At 40.2% G+C, this 24,771-nt stretch overlaps 3 protein-coding genes across 3 annotated transcripts; 2 read left to right on the forward strand and 1 right to left on the reverse strand.

Annotated features, from left to right (window-relative positions):
- Nucleotides 1-67: 67 nt before the first annotated feature.
- bysl (bystin like) lies at nucleotides 68-7,182 on the forward strand. The gene is made up of 7 exons (XM_042496867.2): nucleotides 68-450; nucleotides 2,234-2,390; nucleotides 2,503-2,641; nucleotides 2,739-2,872; nucleotides 2,998-3,158; nucleotides 5,080-5,182; nucleotides 6,470-7,182. The coding sequence occupies exons 1-7, from the start codon at nucleotides 186-188 to the stop codon at nucleotides 6,822-6,824; spliced, it is 1,314 nt and encodes a 437-aa protein (XP_042352801.1). The 5' UTR covers nucleotides 68-185; the 3' UTR covers nucleotides 6,825-7,182.
- Nucleotides 7,183-7,776: 594 nt separating this feature from the next.
- ccnd3 (cyclin D3) lies at nucleotides 7,777-13,152 on the forward strand. Its single transcript, XM_042504591.2, is given in 6 exon segments — nucleotides 7,777-8,345; nucleotides 8,422-8,637; nucleotides 10,156-10,318; nucleotides 11,177-11,319; nucleotides 12,113-12,272; nucleotides 12,275-13,152. Coding segments are annotated over 6 exon segments (939 nt in total). The 5' UTR covers nucleotides 7,777-8,123; the 3' UTR covers nucleotides 12,310-13,152.
- nuak2 (NUAK family, SNF1-like kinase, 2) lies at nucleotides 12,796-24,771 on the reverse strand. The gene is made up of 6 exons (XM_042504579.2): nucleotides 24,290-24,771; nucleotides 18,875-18,995; nucleotides 18,166-18,317; nucleotides 17,071-17,136; nucleotides 16,467-16,719; nucleotides 12,796-15,863 (listed from the first exon to the last, which is right to left on the reverse strand). Exons 1-6 carry the CDS (start codon nucleotides 24,527-24,529, stop codon nucleotides 14,821-14,823), a joined length of 1,875 nt encoding a protein of 624 aa, XP_042360513.2. The 5' UTR covers nucleotides 24,530-24,771; the 3' UTR covers nucleotides 12,796-14,820.

Below are 24,771 nucleotides of genomic sequence, written 5' to 3' on the forward strand. Positions count from 1 at the left end.
TTTTCTAGTTTAGAAAAAAAAATCCATTTTACGTGATGTAATATACGTCACTTCCCTTCTGTAATGGACATCCGCACGTGTTGACCAAGTGACTGTTTACAGCACTTGTTAATACTGGACTTTAGGCAGCACATGCCAACAGAAAACACTGATATTGCTGCTAAATTGTGTGTGAAACTACAGAGATGCCGAAAGTGAAGAAGTCCAGAGGCGGAGGAGGAGAGCCGAGCGGCGGAGCGGTGGCGCTGGCAGACCAGATCCTGCAGGCGGACACGGTTCGATCCCGAGGCCGGGTTAAGAACAGGGACAGCCGGGCAGAAAACGAAGACGAGTACGTAGACGAGCGTCTGTCGCGGAAGATCTTACAACAGGCCCGGATTCAGCAAGAGGAGCTTCAGACCGAGTATGGCCTGGCACCAGAGAAGAAGAAAGCACCAGTCACTGTTCTCGGTAATGTTGACGATCTGTCCTGAACTGCATCCATTTTATTCAATAAGCCATGTATCACATGAAATGCACTGAGTCCACATATACATGATCAGAGTCTGGTATGACAGGACTAGTCTTCTGTAAGTGTTCATATAGGCACAGTTATTAAGAATTTAGTTAACTGGAAAGTTCACACTCATGAGTAATTTGTAGATTTTTTTATGTTCAACATTAAAGGTCCCATATTATGCTCATTTTTAGGTTCATATTTGGGTTTCTACTAGAACATAAATGCAGAAATTGTAAATAAATAAAAAAAAACAACAACGAAAAACATCAACATTATTTTTCTCATAGACTCTGCCCAACTTTACCCGCATTCTCACTGTGGTGCCTCTCTCTATAAGTTCCCCTCCCAAAAACAGCTCAGTTAATTTTGGTCAGTGTTTCGAGATCTTCCAAAGGCACATTTGATTTTAGTGTCAGCAGGTTCAACAGGCCTCGAAGTACGTTTTCTCAAGTTTGGCTGTTGTGCTGGAGGTGAACCCAATCACCAACGACATGTATATACAACAGATTCTGGTAGATCTTTTCTAATTGTACAAAGATTTTTTCGATTTTACTTTACACTTGTGTTGGCAGTGTTGATGTAACTTTTCTCATGCCAATAAAGTCCCTGTGAACTGAACTGAATTAAACCCCAGCTTATCATCACATGTGCATCACACAACAGGGTGTTCAACGCACCACCTTTTGTATCTTTATTGACAGAAATATATAATAAACAGGAAATAGTAAGGGACCCATTTGAAATATTTTTGTTTCAAGTTTGAAAAAGTCTACATAGTATAGTAGAGTTGTGACATCACAACACTCAGAAGTCCAGACAGGTTGTCTAAAGGTACTGTTTCTGGCATAACATGGCAATAACAATCATTTACCATCCCTGTCATCTAGCGTTTCAGATACGGATTGTGTGTATTTCTCAGTGGATTGAGTATTTTGATACTTTCACAATATTTATATAGCAGCATATGTGTTCTGACTTTTTTACAATATGGGACCTTTAATTTTACAATACTAAGAGACATAATGCATAGAAATGGTGAAGAAAACTTAATTCTGATGGAAAAGTATTAAATCAGGAATATTTGATCAAAGGAAAAACTTTGACACATTACACAAATCAATTGCAGTGTACATATGTGGAATATGCTTAATGCTGTAAAGCTCCTTTAAATGAATAATGTAATTAAGGAGAATAACTTCACTATAACAATAACACATTTTATTTGAAAAGCTGTTTTCTAGACCCAAAGACTCGCCAGATCAAAAGAAAAAAAGGGGGCATATAAGCACATATTCATGCAAAGCAGAAAATTCAGCATAAAAGCACATAACATTGCAGGTGCAGACAGTGGCAGAGGACAAGATTTCTAACAGCTATTGTTAGAAGAATCTTTAAGGTGTTTTTTAGGATGAGAGATGGAGTTCGGGTCCAATCTGGAGCTCCTCGGGCAAAGTATGCCAGAGTCGGGGGCCACTGCACCTGAAGGTTCATCATCATCATTTATTTTCACATGTCAACGAAAATAATAAGAGTATAATAAATAATAAGAATAAAATGCAATACAATATAAAAAACATATGACGGGACACCCCAAGTAAGCCACTACAAGGTTTTTTTTGGGGGGGGGCTAGCAATAACATATAACATAAAAAACAAAACAGAACATCACAAAACAAACAAGCAAAACAAAAGAAACACTGCCGTTAAAACAACACAATTTTTCACAAATTTCAGGGCCTGACACTCAGGATGCAGACTCCGATGAGGAGTGGCCCCCGCTGGGACAAGCAGGTGCTGGTGGCGGCGACATCATGTGTGACACTGAAGTCGTGGTTGACCCTGACGACGAGAAGGCCATGGAGATGTTCATGAATAAAAACCCTCCAATGAGGCAAGATGCAGCATAATCCTGGCTCTATCTTGAAACCTGCTGTAGAGTTTGACTGTAAGCTCAATTTCCACATAACATGCTTAGCTGTGTTTTCTTTTGGTGGTCTTTGCAGACGCACCTTAGCTGATATTATCATGGAGAAGATTACGGAGAAGCAGACTGAGGTGGGGACCGTAATGTCAGAGGTCTCAGGGCGTCCAATGCCCCAACTCGACCCGAGGGTAATAGAAGTGTACAGAGGTGTCAGTAAGGTGAGTTACCTCAGTTATGTCCGTTAACCTTTTGGTTGTGAATGTGAAGATCTTAACAGCTGAATTGATTGCTGTCATTTTGGTTCGTATGCTCCAGGTTTTGTCAAAATATCGCAGCGGTAAACTGCCAAAGGCTTTCAAAATAGTCCCAGCTCTTTCAAACTGGGAGCAGGTTCTCTATCTGACTGAGCCTGAGACCTGGACTGCAGCTGCCATGTACCAAGCAACAAGGTGAGTCCCCAGCTGGTTTATAGAGCTGCTTTGGCTTCATACTGAGCTAGATTTTATATTAACTGCAGATATCTCAACACATTACAATGAATTTATTCTTTTTTAACATGTTTTTTTGTGTTTAGAATCTTCTCGTCCAATCTGAAAGAGCGAATGGCCCAAAGGTTTTACAACTTGGTGCTGCTGCCCCGAGTACGGGATGATATCGCAGAGTACAAGCGACTTAACTTTCATCTCTACAGTGCGCTGAAGAAGGCTTTGTTCAAACCAGGAGCGTGGTTCAAAGGTGAGACCTTTTTAATGGGCACTCTGTTTCTTGTCTGACATTTCACAATTTACTCAATGCAATTTTGCTTTTAGTTTGAGTTATTAAACAAAGAAAAGAACAGAATAGAATAGCTTTATTTTCATTAAACATAATCGTACAACAACATTTGCTCTGCAGTGCCTGAAAAATAGACCCAGGGGGCAATGAGAGTTCATTTCTGTGATGGCTCTTAGGTAGAAGCTGTTTTTTGGTCTGGAAGTGTAATTTTTTAGGGTTTTGTAGCTCCTTCCAGACGGTAACAGAGAGAAGAGGTGGTGGTGGCTGGGGTGAGCGTGATCTGTCAGAATGGTGCCGGCTGAAGGATTGAATTCATTAGTGCCACTCTACTAGATGGTATCAAAACTGTGTGACATGCCCTCTGCTGTGTCTCCTACATGCCCTCTGAGGGGAAGCTGAGAGTAAAATCAAAAAACTGTTTAAGTAAAATAGTTCTGATATGTCTTGCAGGTGCCCACATGGTAGTTTTTGTGTGATTAAATACCCAGTAAATGCTGGGCTAAGTTCTTGTCACATGTGATCCTTGAAAATAAAAAAGTGAGTGAAAGAGAATTTGACAGCTTGTTGCAACGAAGAAAACTGTCTGCTTTCTGGGACATGTCACCTTTCTAATTTCAGCACTAAATATAGAGTTTTTATTCTGAGGACACTGTCGGAGGATTAGTCGATGTCCACAGGGTAAATAACACGATTGGTTCTGGAAGCTCAGTAATTAACACACAAAAATTTAATTGGGTCAAATCATCCTTCGTATGTCTAGTATTTTTTTGGGCCACTGATTGTTGATTGTTTTTCTTTAATCCTGTCGGTCCTGTCTTAACAAACTGTCCCAGTTTAATGGGACAGTTTACCCCAAAACATCCCTTGACCCATATTTAAAAACGTCCAGAATGAGACGGCACCACTAGGTGGCGGTGCTGCTCATAGAGACACTAAACTGTGCACCACTCACAGTGTGAACGGAAGAGCCAACAGACCACTGACTTCCTTTAATTACTGACTTCCATTAATTCCTCTATTAGTGGGGTTTATTTAATTAACTGAAGTGATTAAATATTTGTTTAATGAAATCGGTTTCATGAGACAGTTGAAAGTTTTTCTATGCAGCATTTTTCATAAAAATATTTTCCATTATGATTCAGTTTATCGCACAAATAAACATGAAAAGCTAACTTTTAGGACAGAATCATAACATCTAATGTAAAATTATGCTCTGGTCAGTCATGTGGCTTATAAACAGTTTCTTTTCTTTTTGATGATGTTAATTTTTTGTCACTTTAATCAAAATCAGTCTGTTTCAGTTAGGTAAACATATTAATACCAGAAGTATTAGGCTCAGCTATGTTTTTAAAAACAATCTGAATAGCGTATTGAAAGCAGAATAAATGTTGGTATGTGAATTAAGTTACTGTAAAGGTTTGTGTTAAAGGGGCAGTCTGCTCGTTTATATGTTATAGTCAATTTCATATTTGAGTTACTATGATTACCACATTCTGGCCAAGTCCAAGTCTGTCTGGGGAGGCTCCAGTATGTTCTACTTTGTGCATGATAATACAGAAGTACCTGATAATGAAACAAACAGGGATGCCTTGACATTGGTCAAAGTTTTTCATCAAGGTAATTAAACCTAATAATTCTCATCTCTACCACCCATCCCTTATGATCTGTAGACAGTACAAGCGAAGATGCTTTTGACCTGCACAATTGGAAGTGTGGTATCAAGTGTTTTTGTAGTTTTAACCATTTTTACTACCTTTACAGTGGACTAAAGGTCAGGTTTATAATGGCCACTGCTGCATCTGTCTCTCACAGGTTCCCCACCTTAAGGAGGTGCAGCGCTGGAGAACTCATGTAATATTTTTATGCCTTTTCTGCCACACAGGTATACTGATTCCTCTGTGTGAATCTGGGACATGTACTCTGAGGGAAGCCATCATTATTGGAAGCATACTCACAAAGTGCTCCATCCCTGTGCTGCACTCCAGGTAACGTTTCACTGACACACAGCTGCAGACAGATGTCAGCATCTTCTTGTCAGATGTAGGATCAGGTGTCATTTAATGATTTAATGATTTAGTGTTGGAAATAGTGTTTCACTCCATATCGATATTAGAGAGGTATTGAATATCCTGCCATGAAATATATTCCAATTTATTCACGCCAGTACTTCAGTACTTCATTTATCAACAAGAGCTGTATTTCCTATGAGTTGTGTGGATTTACAACGGCAGGACAGTGTGTGTGTGTGTGTGTGTGTGTGTGCAGTGCTCTTCTTCCACTCCCTGCAAGAATATTGGGTGTGTCAACTTTTTTAAAAATTTTTTTATTCGCTCACACACGCTGCAGTTTTCCTGGTGAAAAATAATAGGCATAGCTGCAAGACAAGTATTCTTGCCAACTGTCCACGGCTTGAAGACAACGCAAACGCACAAAGCTTACATGACTGACAGCCAGGGAAAGCCCACAGACACCACAAATCCTGTGCAGACCAAAAGAACATGTCCAACTTGGCAAAGCATCTTGCTGGTGGACATGCTGTCCTGCTAAAAGAGTGACATGTTAGCAAATTTAAAAAGCCCTTTTCACACAGAGATCCCATTTTAGGGCCTCAACAAAGACCCTTCATTACCATGGTCTTCCTTTTTCATACAACAGCGTATACACACAGTGTATATGCTGTAATAACATTATGCACTTGATCAAATTATTGACAATCCTCCATTTATTAATGTATTAAATGTACTAATTAATTGTCAAAAACTCACTTACATGTATGAAAAACCAACAAAACACTTAACAGCAAAGAAACTGCAGTTTTGTTGGAAGTCTGGCACTTCATGGATATTAATATATTGGTATAGACTGGACAAAGTGCAGATCAGTCAGTCATTTTCTGTAACTGCTTGTCCTCATAAGGGTCGCGGCGGGAGGGGGGGGCTGAGGCTGAAGCCAATCCCAGCTGTTAAACGCATTTTCTATTAAGTCAAATTTAATTTAAAAATAGGCTCTGTAAAATGTTAAAAAAAATCCCATAAAAAAAAATCCCATCAAAAAACAAAGAATTTGAAGATGCATGTTCTGTCATCTATATTTCATAACTTCTCTTGATGATTTAGGTTTTTGCCGTTTCAGTATCGGTATCGAGATGATTAGGCAGTTGTCTTATTAAATTCATAATTTTGGTATCATGACTCTAGGTGACAAGGTAAGTGAGGCCAAGGTTACATAACCTGGGAGGTTGTATAACATGTACAATCTTTCTTGCCTTTCAGCGCTGCAATGCTTAAGTTGGCAGAGATGGAGTACAACGGCGCCAACAGCATTTTCCTGCGCCTCTTGCTTGACAAGAAGTACGCCCTGCCTTTCCGTGTCCTAGATGCCTTGGTGGCCCACTTCCTGTCTTTCCGTAATGAAAAACGTGTGCTTCCTGTGCTGTGGCATCAGAGTTTACTCACCTTGGCTCAGCGCTACAAAGCTGACCTTGCCTCCGAACAGAAGACTGCACTGCTGGAGCTGCTCAAGATACAAACACACCCTCAGATCTCTGCAGAGATCCGCAGAGAACTGCAAAACTCAGAGTCAAGGGATGTCGAAATCGGGCTTCCTGTTACAGTTGAAATGGACTGAAAATCCAGTCTTGTCTGGCACTTCCTCCTCCTCTGATTCATGCTCCCTTAAGCATGAAGAGAATATTGTTAAATCTAACTTCATCATTCTTCTTGACCTATGAAAGGACAGTGTCAAAGACCGCAGTGTCTCAGGAGCCATAATTCTGTTTTCTGCTTGGATGAGTTTGCACATTTGAATATGTACATCAGTAGTGATGCAGATGTAACTTTATATCAAGAATCTATGAGCTTTTTTCCTGCAGTGCGGTGCTGTGATCGCTTAGGAATACACAGACTGGTATTTGTGTTCTTTTGATTAAGAACAGTTTTGTTGTTTTGGAGCAACAATTTGGATTAAAAACAGAATCTTAAAAAAAGTTGGTCAGAAATCATGTGTTTCTCTCCATTTTTAAACTGCAGAACACAAGATGAATGGTTAAAAAACAGAAATAAGAGCAGCTACTGTATATTTGTACCCTGCCTTGGTATTTTCAAATGGGAAATTAGATACCGTTGGTACACTGTACAGTAGATTTTTGTGAAAATATGTAGCTGTCAGTGACCTGTCATTTTTTGGGTGCTGAGTTTCTGTGTTGAATTTTATCAGCATACAGACTCATTTGTCATTCATTGATCACGCAAACATTTTTAAATTAGTCATGAAATAAATATATTAGAATTAAACAACAATGCAATAATAATAGTCAAGCAAATGTCAATGAGGTATATATATATATATATACACGTTTTATACAGATTGTACCTGTTTTAATAGGTTTTTTTTTTGTAGTTTTTAACTGTTGGAGGCCCACACAGCCACACAGAAAAATATAGACACATAAAATTAACGTATCCATTTTAATGCACTCTGGGACAATAATTATGTTCAAAGTAAAAAAATAAATAAATAAATTTATTTTAATTGAGAATCTTACATTGGCCATGCCACACCCTTCAGCGGAAGGTTTTAAGTTGAGTATCAGTCCTTCACCTTCACCTTCACATTAATGACCAATTTCAAACTTTTCTGATAGAACAGGATAAAATTTATCGGTTCATATATATTTATATAAATACCAAAAATTACTAACAATTGACTTTTTTGATTCGCTACGTTGAATGACGCTTTAAACGGCCGTTTGTGGTCATAGGACCGACGACAGTTAGCATAGCGAGCTAACGGTGGTCACGCTCTCGGTGGTGGTTAGCAGCTAGCTTAACGGTTTGTTGATAACTCCGTGATTTGTCGACGCCATATTGAATTCTACTTTGTTTAACCCGACTTCACCATAACGAATCCATGGTTTAACCCCGTCGAATGGATAATTGTGTGGATGGACAGTTTCAAAGTGGACCCAGAGAAACCTGGTGTGATGTGGTTCTCCGGGCGGGCAGCGACCCTCCTGTGGCCGGTGACCTGCGAACACTGCACAGCCTGAGGGCTCTGGAGAAGACCTGCCCGGTGTCTCCATACTTCGGCCGAGTCCAGACGGACATCCAGCCATACATGCGGAGGATACTGGCAGTGTGGATGTTTCAGGTGTGCAAATGTTTCTTAAAGTAATGTTATATCTCCCTGTAGATGATTAAAAGCACCACACGTGGCGTCTTTTTAGGTGTGCGAGGAGCAGAAGTGTGAGGAGGAGGTGTTTCCGCTGGCGGTGTATTACCTGGACTGTTACCTGAGCCGCTTCCCCATTGAGAAGTCCAACCTGCAGCTTTTAGGGTCCGTCTGCATGTTCCTGGCCTCCAAAATGAGAGAGACTGTCCCCCTGACTGCCAGCAAGCTTTGTATCTACACAGACAGCTCCATCTCAGTCTCAGACATCCTGGTAAATCTTTATTTTTTATATAAACTGCATATTGTATTTGGGATTATAGAAGTGTGGCAACTCAGGAAATGGAGTTTAAAGGCCTATCAGCATGGCTACAGTAATCTAATAGTAATGTTCATGCTTGCTACCATTGTGCATCTGCGCATGAGCAATGTGGACAACACAAAAACTAATTTGATGGAACGGTGAATAAGATTTTGGGGCATCAGTGGCATCTAGCAGTAATGATTGCATATTGCAATCAGCTGAAACTTCTCCTGGTTAGAATCCTTCAGTGTTCATTGTTTAGGAGGTCTTTATCGGGAGCTGAATTGCAAAGTCTCCTTTTTCTCCAAAACAGTCTAGGTGATTTAAACTGTTAAAAACACTGAACATAGCAGGCTCATGTTACAAATCCACGTTCGTCCAGCGCTGTTTGGCCTGTTGGAGACAGGTAATGTGCGCTCACATTTTTATCTACGATAACATAAGATCCAGACGTTCAGAGGGTTTGTACTGGGAGCCAAATTATCCAAAGAGGTCTCTTTCTCTCCAAAACAAACAGACCCGCTGACTTGAAACTGGTTTAAAACGCATAATAAAGCAGTTTAATGTTAAAAAAAAACACTCTCATCAAGGAGGGGCTGCAACCAACAAAAAATGTGAATATCCCTATCTGGAGCTAGTGTTTGGTTTGTCCATTCTGGGCTCCTGTAGAAACATGCCAGTCTTTGTAAACGCAGAGCTCCCCCCTCTGTAGATATAAGCAGCTCATTCAAAGGCAACAAAAACGAGATTCTCATTGTCAGGTGATTATATACTAAATAAAAAAAATCACATATATTGTATTACATTACTGCCAATATATCCCCCTAAATCTTAAACACTGGACCTTGAAACACCACTGATCTATAATATGGGATCTGATACCTGTTTGGTAGGCCCAAACAGGTATCAGATCCCATATTATAGGATCTGAGATGTCACCCGGACATGACACGCCAAAAACATTCTTTCATACCCAAATATACAGCTCAGTCCAGTTAGGTATTAAGTGTTATTATGAACCACTGTCCGTAAAGGTTCCCTGTAGAGCTGCAACAACTGATCAACTAACTGACAATTCAATTAACAGAAAACTAATCTGCAACTATTTTGACCATCATTTAATTGTCATTGTCATTTTTCAAGCAAAAATGCCAAAAATTAGATATTTCCAGGTTCTAGAATATAAGGATTTGCTGCTTTCTTTGGTCTTACATTATAGTAAATGTAATATTTTTGTTGTTTAGTTTTGTTGGACAAAAATATCGCTGGTTTCTAATATTCTAATATTTTGTAGACCAACTGATTAATTGAGAAAATAAACTACATAATAATCTGTAACAAACATAACTGTAGTTGCAGCCCTACTTCCCTCAGATAGTGAACAAAGCTGTGGAGGGAACTTGATTAAAGGTTTTCATGCAGTGGCACTGTGATGGTGGATTGGTTTAGAGGAATGTGTGTGTGTGTGTGTGTGTGTGTGTGTTGCAGCAATGGGAGGTGGCAGTGGTGTCCAGGTTAGACTGGTGTCTGGCGTCTGTGGTGCCCTCTGACTTCCTGGAGCCAATTCTTCACGCTCTCCCCTCTCTTCAGCCGCACCACTTTCCAAACATGCGCAGGCATGTTCACTCCTACATTGCTCTGGCAGCCACCGGTGAGTTATATAACTGAATTACCAACAAGAGATTTCTTTCCAAATAAAATAAACCAACAGACAATGTGCATCAGAAGTGGAAGAACATGTAAAAACACATATATTTTTTGTGTTAAATGATTTTTTGCTCAATTATACGGTCATTTTATCTCCCCAGTGCAATAAAAGCAACTACTTTATATCCCTAGTAATCCCTTTGTGATTCAGAAAAATGTTAGAGAGCATTAAATGTAACAGTGAAATTAAATGACTTTCCTCACAGTGAACAATGGACACAAAGCAGCCATAAGTTTGATTACGATGTGTCAGCAGTTCATTTTGGAGACAGAGAGCTGAGTTTGTGTAATCCTGTATTGTCTGCTGTGAAAGACCAGCGTCCGGCTATTCAGCTGGCTGATTTCCCACGAATCTCTGTGGTGCTGCCCGAGGCAACAGGTCACGGGGATACAGTCAGTTAGTGTCACTTTAGAGGGACTATAACATTACAGCCCATAAAATTAAGACAATTCCTGGCTCCTGACGTTGTAACCAGTTTAAAAAGGTGTCTGAGTGGGGATTGAATGTTAGACTTTTTGTCTCAGTGCGTCTCCTGCCTGAAGCAATTAGGGTATTGTATCAGATTGTAAGGTTTTGGGGAAATGTCTGCTTTTGAGTGCTTGCTTTTGTCTATCAGGGTGTGTCTACAATGGTGGCATTTAACCATCTACATCCAGCCTTTACTGACTGTCCCACTCTTGCAGTAGTCTACAATAGTGCTGCAATAGTACTTAAAGTAAAATACAGATGCCATCAAAATTTTGAAATGCTAGTTTTATTTTTTTTTAAATTTTAGAGTAAGTCTCCCTCTCTTGTCATCAGACTGCAGGCTTTCAGTGTTCTTGCCCTCCACTGTTGCATGTGCCTGTGTGAGCATTGCCATGCAGAGGCTACAGTTAGTGGACGCTGCCGTCTCCTCTGATTTGGCGATGACGTTCTTGGCCAACCTTTTGGTCATTGATCTGGTAAGGGTAATGTTTAACCGTCATTTTTAGATAATATCTCTTTTGACTTTGCCCTGTTGTCAACAGTGACTGGCTTGTTTGTGATAATTTTGGAAGGCATAGGTTTGAACAGTCTTGAGGAAAAAGTACAAAAAAGAGGCAGGGTTAAAAGAGCAGCCATGCACATACAGCACTGGCCAAAATTAGGGTTGCAAAATTTCCATTTCCAAAATCCATTAACAAGGATAACAGTTTACTTTTGGATTAATGGAATAAATACAGTTATGTTTTTATCTCTTTTCTCTTATAAAATGATATATATATATATATAACATTTTACCATATCATGAGCAGCAAGGGCGTACTTTTCCCTTCAACACTGGGAGGATCATATGAAACAAGGGATTTGGGGTTCTCAGCTCGAACATTTTAAACATCAAACCACTAATTGACAGCATTCCAGTGAATTTTTATCCACCAGTTTGTTCCCTTTCTGCATCAATTTATGGTTTAAATGTCTTTGATGTTGTCAAAATAAAAGGCTTATGCTACTTTCACATTTTTGTTTTTTATCAAACCCCTCTAATAGAGATGATAAAAAATTGACACTGAAGTGATTAAAAAGTATGATTCATGTTTTGCAGAATAAATTGAAATAAAAAAGATTTTTCTCCAAAATTCTGAAGCTTAACCTCCCTTAGAAAAAATTCCAGAAATGTACCGACCCTTTGCAACAATAGCCAAGATCCAACAGTCTGTCCATGACCCGCTAATGAACTTATGGTTGTTTTTCTTTCACTCTGACCCTGAACAGAGCTCTGTCCTCCTCTGCTATGACCAGTTAGGGAGTGTGCTGGAGCTCAGCCTGCCCTCTCGTTTCCAGGCCAGTGTTTGCAGATCAGGAGCGCACAGCTCGGAGATCAGCTACACCCCTGCTGACTTTCAGGATGCTGTATTGACACAGGTGACATCACCCAAGAAATCAAGCTAAAACACTCCTCCAAGACATGAATGGTGAGAGCGAACTGTAAATTTAAAGCCATGATAGAAAACAAGAAGCCTAAATACCAGGCAAACTGAACCTAACTACCATTTCTCCTTGTTCTTTGCAAGTTGATTGTTGTTGAGATCCCTCTGCGCTGTGTAGAGCTGTTGCAGTTTGAGAGTTGTTTTAAATGTGCGTCCTGTTGCTTCTTGTTTTGAACGTCTTTTGAGATTGCTACAGCAGCTTTGAAAGATAAAATATGATCCAAGATACATAAACTTTTCTGTGATGCTGACACCGAAATCGAACCCTACAGCAATGTTTGCACATTTTAATGAAATGTCTTCTATGCATTAGGGTCATACATGTATTCACATATTTTTAGCATTTATCTGGATTTATTGAAGATTATTATTACATAAAAATTCCTTGTGACTATAAGTCAGCACTGTTGAAAGATAAAAACGACAATATAAAAATGTATGTAGGTCAATGATGACATTAGCCAGCACTTGAGTTCTGTTTTTTTATTGATTTCCTCATCCTGGTCATAACAGATCACACAGTCATATAAATGATAAGCCCAGTAACTTTGGCAAACATTGTTTTTGTTGCTGTTAAAAAAAAAGCATATTAACAGAGCCTGCATACCTGCAACTTCTGGGACAAGAGGGAGAAAGAGACGTGTCTTCTTCTTTGTCACACTTCAGTAATATAAGATCAGTTGTCTGTGACAGATTAGAAATAACAAGAACTTCCAGTTGAAATTAGGCAATTCCAAGCCTACTTTTGTGGAGGCTTTATATTCCTGACAAGCCTCAACGTGTGCCAGAAAAATAACCATAAATAAATTCAGTTTTTACATTCCAGTTACAGCATGGTTTTGCAGCATCAGCGTACTGCCGTGTGCAACTTTTAGTACTTGAACTTAATACTTCATAAACAGCCAATAAATTGAATGGTTATCAGGTTTCGATGGTTCGACTAAGTGCTGTTCCAGGCGCCGGCTTCATGTTCTAATTTAATGCCAGTGTGCCAATCCAACTGAGTAACTCCAGTGTGCAGCAGGACATTTCAACAGAAACAATTTCATTTCTCTGACTACCTGGATGTATTTCATATAGCAGGAATAAGAACCAGATAGCATGTATCTTTCCAAACTTAATTGTTGATCATCTATATGCATAATTCATTGTTTTACTTTAGAACCTGGTATATAAGTTTTATAAGTTTATATAAGTTTTACCTTTTGAGTCATGTACATTTTTAACAGTTAAATGGCTGAACCTCTAATCCGGCTTTATGAAATACTCAACCACCGCGGGTGTCTGGATATTTTAAATTAAAATGTAAAGTTGAATACACCTGAGCTCCGTGACTGATCTTAAAAATTCCACTGAAAGGTTACACATTATACCCAGCATACAGTAGTAAGCTGGAACTTATGATTCACTTTCAGACTCAAGTCACTGTTTTCCAAATTTCCAAACAATCAAACTCTGAAGTGATTTCTTGAGCCCTACCTTTTCTGTGAAACTGCCACCTGCACACTGAATGAATGGCCACCTGGGCACTTGTATGAGGGCAGGCTCTGTAGCAAAAGCAGGTTCTTCTAGTTTCACGTGATGTGAGTCACATGAGTCATGATTGTTATTCAAGTAATTGTCCAAACTTAGAACGAGTCATTTAAGAGGAAAAAATTAAACAATAAAAAAAGTCCATGTTACAAACAAACATCTTGGCACTTTTTGTTGGTGCTTTAAATAAAGATAAAAAAAAAGAAAGAAAAAAAAACATCCAACGACATTTGCAAAGTTGCTCTTTGGTATCCATGAAATGTCATATTCCCCACATTCTATAAAGCACAGTCAAAGCTGCAGCATACCCAGCCTGACATTAAACCTGCGTGTTATTGCGGTTATTCTGGTTAAACATAAGGTTGACAGATGAGCAGCTTCACACAGCCAGAATCCAAATGAGCGTTTATGTCAGAAGCACTTTCTCAAACAGTCCTGTTGACAGTTAAAGACACTGACACCGGCTTAAGTAATATTCAAACAACAGTCTCATTGTGACTGTAAAATGTCAGTTTCTTAGTTTGTTGTCACTGATAAAAAATATTCAACACACTGTCACTTTTTGACATTTAAGACCAGTGTTTTGGTTTCAGAGTGACTTTTTGCATTACCTGCACTTTTGATGGTGAGCTCTCGTGTTGAAAATTAGAGCTCCTTATTGACCGACAGCAGCTTTCTTCTCCTGAGAATCTTTGAAATGGACATTTTCAAATACTGTACCATCTGGTTATTTTTAGCCTGTTCGACTCAAATTACAAGCCTCACCAATCACCATCTAAATTACAATCTGATGTTAAACAAGAAGCCTCCTGCCTCTTTGGTACTGAATAATTCCTGAAGTTAGCCAAAAATGATTAGGACTACAGTGTGCTAATTTCACTTTATGCGCTTTGGCTTTCAAGTCTTCCTTAGTTTACGGTCCGTCAAAAACAATTGTCCCTCATTACCCATCACCAGCCTTCAGCTTGCTGCAGAGCCTCGTATAACCAGCGCCTGTTTGTAAGTCTCTGTGACGTTATCACAGTCTGTGATAGAAAAGGCACTGTCGGCCACTCCAGACTTGTAGCAGTTCCAGGGCCTCAGCGGCCCATCCCCAAGAATCCCGTCTTCGTTAATGTCTAGCAGGTTGTCAGCAGACACACACCCTCTCATGATGGCCCTAGCTGGTTTATCCATTTGAGATGGAGGTCCTACTCGGTCAGGCAGATCCAGCTGGTCAAAGGACTCAGAAGACAGAATGCTGTCCTCGCTGATGGCCCCATTCGGCCTCGACCTGGTGCCGCTGCGCGGTAAAGAAGCAGCCAGCTGGTCCAGAGAGCCAAACTCCTGCAGTCCACCTGAGGAGAACTTTCCGTTGCGCTTCAAGATGCCTTTCCTATGGGTTGGCGCTGAAGGGCACTCTTTAGTTTGAGGTGGCCAGCCAGAGTCACTGTTCTCAGGAGAGGAGGAGTAGTATCCTGACTCATGCTCTGTGGGCTTCTTTAGGATTCCTTTGCGAGGCAGCAGTGTGGCTGAAGGAGTATCATCGGGTGCAGACAAAACGTTCTGTGGCTCTACTGAGGCCACAGCGGGGGTTTCACTCATCGGCTTCTGCTTCACGCTGTTGCGTTTCTTTAAAATACCCTTAGAGGGGCGGCTGTCTGTGCTTACTTCATGAATGGTTTGGGAGACATTGTTTTCCTTTCGTGACCTTCGCAGAGAACGCTGCCGGACTACATCCCCTCCAGCGCCCTGTGAGCGGAGCAGGCAGCGCATCTTGGAGCCGTTCTCCAGTAGAGGTCTGGATGTACGGCGCAGCCAACTGGCAACACTAGCCAGCCCAGCAGGGTGTGATGCTGATGGAGAGGTCAGTGAAGAGCTTTGCTCTACAGCACTGCTCTTTGTCTCAGCCAGTAATGGCTGCTGGTAGCCCCAGTTGAGCCACCAGTGTCCTGCAATCTCCTCTATTGTGGCTCTGCGCTCTGGGTTCACCATCAGCATCCAGCGGATCAGCCCACATGCATCTGAGAGAGAGCAACAGAGAGAAAGAAACAAACATGTTCTTTATTGTATTCATCTACAACAGGGTGTATGCCTCTGCACTCAAGTTGCAGTTGCAGTTTATATCCACGTCTGTCCAGACTCATGGTGTTCTGTTTTTTGCAGAACATTATGATGTCACACTGAAGTTGACCTTTTGACCTTTTGGGTATAACATTTCATCACTTCATCATTTTATTCTGTAACACATTTGTGTGAAATTCTAGAGTCATGGCCAAAAACATGTTTTGTGAGGTCAAAGTGATCTTGACTTTTGACCACCAAAATCTAATCAGTTCATTCTTGAGTTCAAGTGGATGTTTATGCCAAATTTGATGAAATTCCCTCACGGTGTTCTTCAGATAATTGTGTTGGCATGAATAAGATAGAGGCAATGTCACAGTGACCTTTGACAACCAAAATCTGATCACTTCATCCTTGAGTCCATGTGGATATTTGTACCAAATTTGAAGAAATTTCTTCAAAGCATTGTTGAGATATTTTGTTCACAAGAAAGGGACAACTCGAAAACTGCAACACAAAGTATAGACACCAAAATTATGTTTCAAGGAGCTGAAATGACTCACCAGAGGGGTTGCTGGGTTTCCGGTAGTTTCCGGTGCTTATCTGTTGGACCAACGACTTGTGGTTGTTTCCATCAAATGGCATGGTGCCATGAACCATCGTGTACAACAGCACACCAAGAGACCAAGTGTCCACCTCTGGCCCACGGTATGGTCGTCCATTTACAATCTCGGGGGAAGCATACAGAGGGCTGCCGCAAAAGGTTTGAAGATACTCGTCACCATGATAGAGGTTGGACAAGCCAAAGTCTGCGATCTGCAAGAACAAGAAATAGACGTCAGGCTGAGTCACATCCGGCATAACATCATCTTCAGATTACTGCAGAGAAGAAACATCCTCTTTAAAAAATTCCATATGCATCACTATAAGTCATTGATCATTCTTTACACGCACCAACTACGATTTTAAACACTGCATTGTGAATCAGCTTTTATTCACTAAGGACTTGTGCAATAAGTAATGGAATCTTTTGCTAAATGTTACATTTATTTCCTTTGCAATTACATCTGCAGTCATTTATTATCCAAACCTTACCATAAAACTGCAGACTTTTATGCTCATGAGCCCTGTGTGTGAATATGTGTGGAATGTGTCCCATATGCATACCTTCACATTGCCGTTGCCATCTAGTAAAATATTCTCCAGTTTCAGGTCCCGGTGTACTATTCCATTCTAAGAAAAGAAAAGATATCAGTTTTTTTCCTAATCATTTTTACAACATCTTCACCCACATCATCACACATCAGTTTACTGGAAGATGTCTATGATATATTATGTAAAAGGATTAGTCTTTACTGGGTCAGAACACATTCTTTTCCGAGTGAAGATTTTTTTTCTGGTACGTCAGCTATGCCTCATTGTCCTCCGCTCTGTAGGGGGGCATGCCTTTGACTCAAGCACAGTTTGAATGTGTTTTGCTTTCAAACATGCAGCTCAACAACATCTCACGTATGGGCACAGTTTGTAGCAACGAACACATTGTTTGTAGGTTTTGTTGTGCTGCATTCGTTTATTGTCGAGATGCAGTCATGGAGAAACTATTGCGTGAAGTACTTTATATTCATCACGGTACGATACAAAACTGACTCTAGATGGTCTTTTCCAGACCGCTTTCAAAAATTAAGTATTTAAATGAGACATCAGCACTCGATAAAAGGGAAAGATTAGAGAGGGTTGACACAGAATACGACAGAGCGATTCACTCTGTAAATACTGCCCAGCAAATATTTATAAAAGCTCTGCAAAGAGCTGAACAGCTACACTAAAATATAGTGTGCTGTAAATGTTCATAATTACACAGCAACGACTGATGGTGTGCGTGTGTGTCGAGCCCTTCTGTTCCATCACACCCTCATTAGAGTGTGAGGCCATGCGTGTGTGTGTGTGTGTGTCTCTGTGTGTTGAGACGGCTGGCCTTTCGCCCTGACGCTAGCTCTCTACAAACCAACTGTTCATTTCCCCCTGCATCGTTCTCACAGCCTCCCTGTACAGATCAGCAGGCTGACACTGAATAATGCCCATTATGTAACTTTGGGGGTGCCTGTGCCCTGGAAAAAAAAAAAAAAAAACGAGCAGTGCTGCTAGTCTGAGCGGAGCTCTAGCTTTGCCGGAGCAGCCAGAGATACTTTAGTTTTTATTCAAGACTTAGGGATGCACGCATTTTTAATAAGCTCTGTATGAAAGCATTGGATTGAGCCTTACCTGATGGCAGTAATGCACAGCTGATACAATTTGTCTGAAGAAGTGCCTGGCCTCCCGTTCAGAGATGTTCTTCTTGTCGCAGATGTAATCGTACAGGTCCCCTCGGCTGGCGTACTCCATCACTATCACAATTTTGTCCTTGTTTTCAAATACTGTAGGATAAGAAAACATCAGAACTCCTTTTATTCAGACTTTCAAACCCATCTCAACACCTTAGATTATCCGAGATTCTAGTCTTTATCAGTGCCAACACGTATGTAACATGATTTGATTAAGGACATGCCAGCATTTGAAATTGATGCCAGATTTCCATTTTACTGTACAATCCCTTGTTAACTCTGATTAGGATAAACGGGCCCCACGATGACTGGATTGCAAACAAACATGCACTGAGGTGGACAAACACTAAATGACCATCTCATCAGGCGTGATGGGCACTGGAAGACACGAGGCTCCGCACATTATCCCGCAGCTCTGACGGGGTACGACGGGGTGTCAGCACTTATGTAACATAGCATTGCTCTTCAGCACAAAAGACTTGCGTGACCAAACTCTGGATCTCTAACAGAGACTGATTGAGAGACGCATTTTTCCAGGTACCACGTTTCACTCCGCGTGTGGCTCAGAGATGGGGTGACCCCTGAAAAGTGAACGATAAAACTCAACCCAAACACACACACACACGGACACAAAGCGCTTGACACTGTACCTTCATATATGGTGATGATGTGTGGGTGGCAGAGTGACGACATAATCTCGATTTCTCTGCGAATATGGACCAGGTCTTGCTCATCTTTGATCTTCTCCTTTCTAATTGACTTTATGGCAACCTTTAAAAAAAAGAAAAATAATGTTTGATTTTTGGGGAATTATGTATTTATTTAACATCATTTTTAGAAAAGTGAGACTGATTCGAGAGACTAATCAACAGAAGTTAGAAGAGTCACATAGTTCAGAGTGTAACTTTTTTAAGAACAGCAGCAGCTGTTGCCGCAAGAGACAATTAACCCTTCACTAAATCCCATCCCCTCAAACGCAGGCATAACATCGGCTACTCAACAGCTGTGCTCCATAAACGTTCATGTTATCATTTCAGATTTTTATCATTTTCAGACTGGTATTGTAGATTGGAGCACAATGTAATAGTGACACTTGTTACCCAGACAAATTTGGAAGGACATGGAAGTTTGTTTCTTTCTTATGAAACCAAACTCAAACCCCGAAAAGTGTAGGCTTAGCTAGCTACTGCAGGTATACTGAGTCAATGCACACGCTGTTTTTACTATAATGATTGTAAAAATGATTAATGACCTACTCTATTTTAAAGGAACAATGAAGAAAAACAGGGAAACTTTGCTGATTTTTGACCTGCTCTGTGTTATCGCAGTTTGGGCAGATGAATGGTGTTTGGCTTTTCACACCATACTAAGTACGGCTGCAAAACCCTGGAGTGTATAGAAATGTTCAAGGGCGTGTTTTAGTGCTAATGAACCCATTTTTTATGTTTCATTAGCAGAAGAATGTGTTGCTTATTGTTTCAAAAGTTACGTAACGGTCGCTTTAATGACAAAGAAAACATTAACACAATGGTCGGCGGCTGTTACAATAGGGGTCAGTTAATTAATGTACAAGATTAAGCCTGTCTATTCATCAGACCAAGGTAAAAAAAAAACCCAAAAAAAACCAAACATAAATAAGTTATTTAATAAGCACTGCCTTCCATCTGAAGCTTGTCCTCTTGTGACATGAGCAATGGGCAGTGAACCGAAAACTCAGCAGAGGGAACGCGGGGTCAAGTATTGTCTGCTGTAAAGAAATCTATTGTCTGCTGTTATGTCTGTGAGGCTAAAAGAATAAGAGAATTTGAATCTGAATAGTTTATGTTGGGGTCTGTAATCACATACCTATCACATGTAAGCTTCAAGTCATGTATACAGACAAGTCTGTATACATGTCTTTATGCTGCGTTTGTCTATCTGAAGCTCGGATGCCTGGGATTCCTTCGAGCCCTGAGTGCGTCATCAGACTACCCCAATGTTAAAGGGTGTCATGAGGCACCAGATGGCCACTGGTGGCTGGGTGTCTTTGTTTCCTCTCTTTCCTAACCCCTAAGGCTGCAGACACAGGGGAAGTGAGTGAAACAGCGACTTGTCTTATCAGTCTCAACACTCAACTGTCTCCCGTCATGAGTCACTGTCTGGCCTCGATGCTTCTGCGGGTCACTGCTGTATTCACGCCACAGATATTTTTTCCTGATTCTGGGAACTGCGGTTTCCTTCATGTGTTTGCATAGCTGTCAGACGGGCTGAACTCACACTCATGATGAGTTCACACCCCGGTGCGGTTCTCTGTGTGTGTGCGGTCTTTGTGACTGTCAGTTTGTTGCACGCAATACGCACTGAAGCTAAAACATTTGATATTTAACACCAAGTTCCTCTACCTACAAAACCATATTTGTGCACTGGGGAAACAGTTTCAGGTGCAACTGTTGCGTAACTCATAAATCCACTTGTACTTTTCTACACATTTGACTTGACACATTATATTTACCAAATATAACACAACATACCTCACATAACGGTTTCAAGAACGATAAGCTAAATTACCAAATAATGTTGGTGAGGTTGGCTTAATTAGATATACACTCATTCTACACTGCATGTAAACTAGCCTACAAACTTGAAACATACACATTTTTTGCCCCATGTGCACATAATCAAAGGACTGACAATTAAGTTTAAATATGTTTTCCCCCTAAGAATGTTAAGCCTATTAATGGACGTATGCATTAGTTTGTGATACTAGTGACATTTTGTTAACATATTTGATAACTTTTGTTTGGAAAGGACAACAGATTTGATATGAACCAATTAACTGATAGGTCACTGAATAGAAAATGCAACTATTCTTATAATCGATTATGTATTTAAGTACATTTTTTCTTGCACAAAGTTCCATAGTTCTGGATTCTCACTTGTGAGGGATTTCTGATTTTCTCTTTATTTGTAAATTTAACTTTTTTTAAAATAACATTTTATATGCCTATAATCTCAATCAATAATATAATCAGCTGAATAATAATAGCATTATTGCATAACAGTTAGTTTCAGCCTGTCTGCTGATGTTTAAAAATCTTTGCTTACTAAAACATTTAAGCTTTAAAGGTTCAGTGTGTAGGATTTAGGGAGATATACTGGCGGAAATGTCATATAATATTCACAACTATGTTTTTAATTAATGTGGAATCACCTGAAAATAAGAATAGCTGTGTTTTTGTTGCCCTAAAAATGAGTCAATTTTATTTTCATACAGAGTTGGTCCGCACGATGTAGCCCAGAACAGGAAAAACCAAACACCGGCTCTAGATAGGGCCGTTTGGATTTTCGTATAGGCCACCGTAGTTCTCTTACATGCTTGGCACACGAGAGAACATCCCCTCCAGACGCCACTAAATCCCACACGCTGGACCTTTAATTGTTCAGCCCAGTTTAGCAAACCACTATTTTAAAGCTAGTTAGTTGCTACTCAAACTTGATGGAGTTATGAATAGACGCTGCAGTGCTAACCAGGGTGCTTAATCACGGATGCACATACAGCATACGTGTCATGCACCAAGTGTGTGGTCAGCCCTACAGTTGACGTGTGCTGTGACCACCCACTAAAATGGGTTATGCAATCAAACTTATGCATGTAAATAATGGGAACAGCTGTAGTTCCTCAACGCACGCAAGATGAAGCCACCCTTTGTGTTATGTCACTCCCCGTGTCAAATTACCTATCTTTGTCCATTGTGTTGTCTATACTAAAAGTAGCCTGATAAAAACAAAGCTGTTTTTCCTGTTTCCATTCTATGCTATTTGAGCTGCAATGAGTTCAAAACATATATTTGGGCTGATCTGTATTTTGAAATTTGAACATGAGATTTGATGACCAGAAGGCTGCCTGCAGGGATACTTTTCAGACACTAACTCATATCCTTTAAAAGCAAAGTGCAGCAGCAGCTTGTCATGTCAGACAGTGTGAGAGCAGAGATGGGTGTGTAGACAGGACTGGACTTGCATCGCTACGTTTACAGCAGGTACAAAAGGGGAATTCCTGTCTCTAACGTCCTTGATTTCCGAGTGCTTTCACTCATAACAACTCGATCCTTAACAAAGAGCATTTCGGGTAAACATGACCTGGCAGCAGAGGCAGACTAACTGGTGAAGGGAGTTCACTTCTGAGCCAAGTATCTGTTTTTTGTTTGTTTTTTGATGAGTCACGATATCTGAAGTTATCTGCCTTTACACTCTGCCATATACACTCTAGACGTGCTTTTTCTTTTTGACATTTGTCCTGTAGTTTTATTTCCTGATTAAATGTTGGCGACATCAAGTAATGGAAACAAAAAAAAAGGCCAAACAGAATGCAAATTATCAAGAGCAGAACACAGTTTTTAATATGTACATAAACATGCACACAGTTGCTTGTTTATTATTAACTCCCTGTCAAACCAAATGCAATCAAACACGGCAGCCCTGCAGTAAACCTTCATAAAGGTTGCATTGTCTTGTTTTTGTTGAAACTGCTTGAGAAAGGTGTTGATACAACTTTATGGTCATTTTATAGGCTTAGATTGTGGTGCTGTTAAATTATATTGCATTACACTTTCTCATGTTTAGTCTACCATCATTCCTATGAGCAGTTACTTCATCCATTCATTTTTAAGCATACAGACACGTTCTGTTACACAACAAAGAAATAAAATCTTTAACAAAAGACATTGTCTTTTGTTTGCCAACTCCTCTATGTCCCTTTAAAGTTTATCTCTGTCCAGTCTGTTATAAATACCTCCCAGTTCCCCTTAGGTCACAGGGAACTGGAATTCACCTGGAAGGCTAGCTTCAATTTCCCCCTACCCTTCATCACAAAAAGAAAGTTACCTAACTTTCCTGTTTCAAAGTCCCAGCTGAGACTCGCTCAGTTTTTCCAATGAAACGCCTTTCCTTTATTCCCTTTATGCCAAAAGAGGATGTGGTTGTGTAAAATGTCTTGTGTAGTGACAGATTTACAGGAATCAATTTTGACTTCAGTTTTTGTAGGATGACCTCGTACAAAAGTATTGATTTTGTTGTCAAATGATCTACTTTAATACACCACAAAAACGACTGGGCACTATATTGACAGGATGTTGATATTGTCATATGAGACTAGATATCTTAGATTTTGAATATTGTAAAATTGTAACCCTTATCTTTTCCTTTTTAATTTTAATTAATTTTCCTGTTTTAAATTCAGTTTTAAGTAATTTTCTAAACTTAGAACAGCCAGAACAAGACTGTTCAGGCTGTTCTATTATTTAATTTCCCTACTTAGTCATTATATCTACTTTGATGATATTATTTATCAAAAATATAATTGTGTAAATATTTTGAGCAAATACCAACAGTCAATGTGATTCTCCATATCGCTCAGCCCTAACTACAAATAACCTTTAAGTAAGATCAGACAAACAGTTATGTGGTAACTGGTATCATGATGTGGAAAAAAAAAACTTAATTACGAGTGTTGCATAATTTTTTTAATTAGTGTACCCAGAGGACTGTATACTTTAAAACCCAGATAGCAAACAGTGTTAACCATACGTTTTGTAATCCACTGACATACTTTGTGAGGATACCATGTAGATAATATGCAGTATGTGGGCTGCAATTCACTAAACATTAAGAATTTTTTGTTATGTTATCAAATGCACAGACTGGATGCAGTGTTGAGAAAACTGAGAGCTATGAGCTTCCCCCACCCGAAAGCAAACATAGTGAACACTAAAGCAAACTAATGCTGGTTTGTCAACATCAGCAGCAAGCACATTGACCTATTTCATTAGGATACAATCAAGTTTTGTAGCTCAGTTCTTCGCAGGGTGAAACTTAAAGCCAATCCTGCATATAATCGTGTTTAAAATCGATATGTAGCCGACCTGAGCGCAGACAGCACGTCCTCTAAAAATAGCCCCCTATCTCTAAACAACAGGTGGCAGACGGGACAGCGAGACAAACACAGACCTTCTGTCTGCAGATGTGGCATCGCTGATAAAGGCATTCATTCATACAGTCATAAAAATGAGACTTATATTAGTCCTTACCAGTCTGCCGGATCTCTCCCTGGCTTTCTTCACTTTGCCATAAGTTCCCTTCCCGAGGGTCTCCAGAAACTCGTACCTGTGCTTCAGGTTGTGTTTGTGGTGGTGTCTCTTCACCGCTTGTCTCTTCACGGTCACCTGAGACGGAGCTGTCCCGACAGGAGCGTTTTCATCGGGTGAAATTGTCCCCAAAGACGGCCTACGGTTTGACGATGGACGGGGAATATTTGAGCCCTCCATCATGACACGTTGTTGTCTTTTTTGGTGTGTTTTCGGTCGCAGGTATCGGTGTTAACGTGCATTCCTCCGCGGGCAGCTCTGTCGGTGTGGGAGCAGGCTGCTTCCAAAAGGTGCTCAGGTATAACTTAGACAAAAACGTAAATATAATGATCACTATAACTAAGTGTTGAGGACATAGACCTGCAGTGTGCCCGTCTCCTCTGGGGCGCTGAGACCTACTGGCTGCAGGTTCACGGCGTGCTGCG

Source organism: Plectropomus leopardus, chromosome 2, assembly GCF_026936395.1.
Source record: "Plectropomus leopardus strain MGB_pleo_1.0 chromosome 2, ASM2693639v1, whole genome shotgun sequence".
NCBI classification, from domain to species: domain Eukaryota; kingdom Metazoa; phylum Chordata; class Actinopteri; order Perciformes; family Serranidae; genus Plectropomus; species Plectropomus leopardus.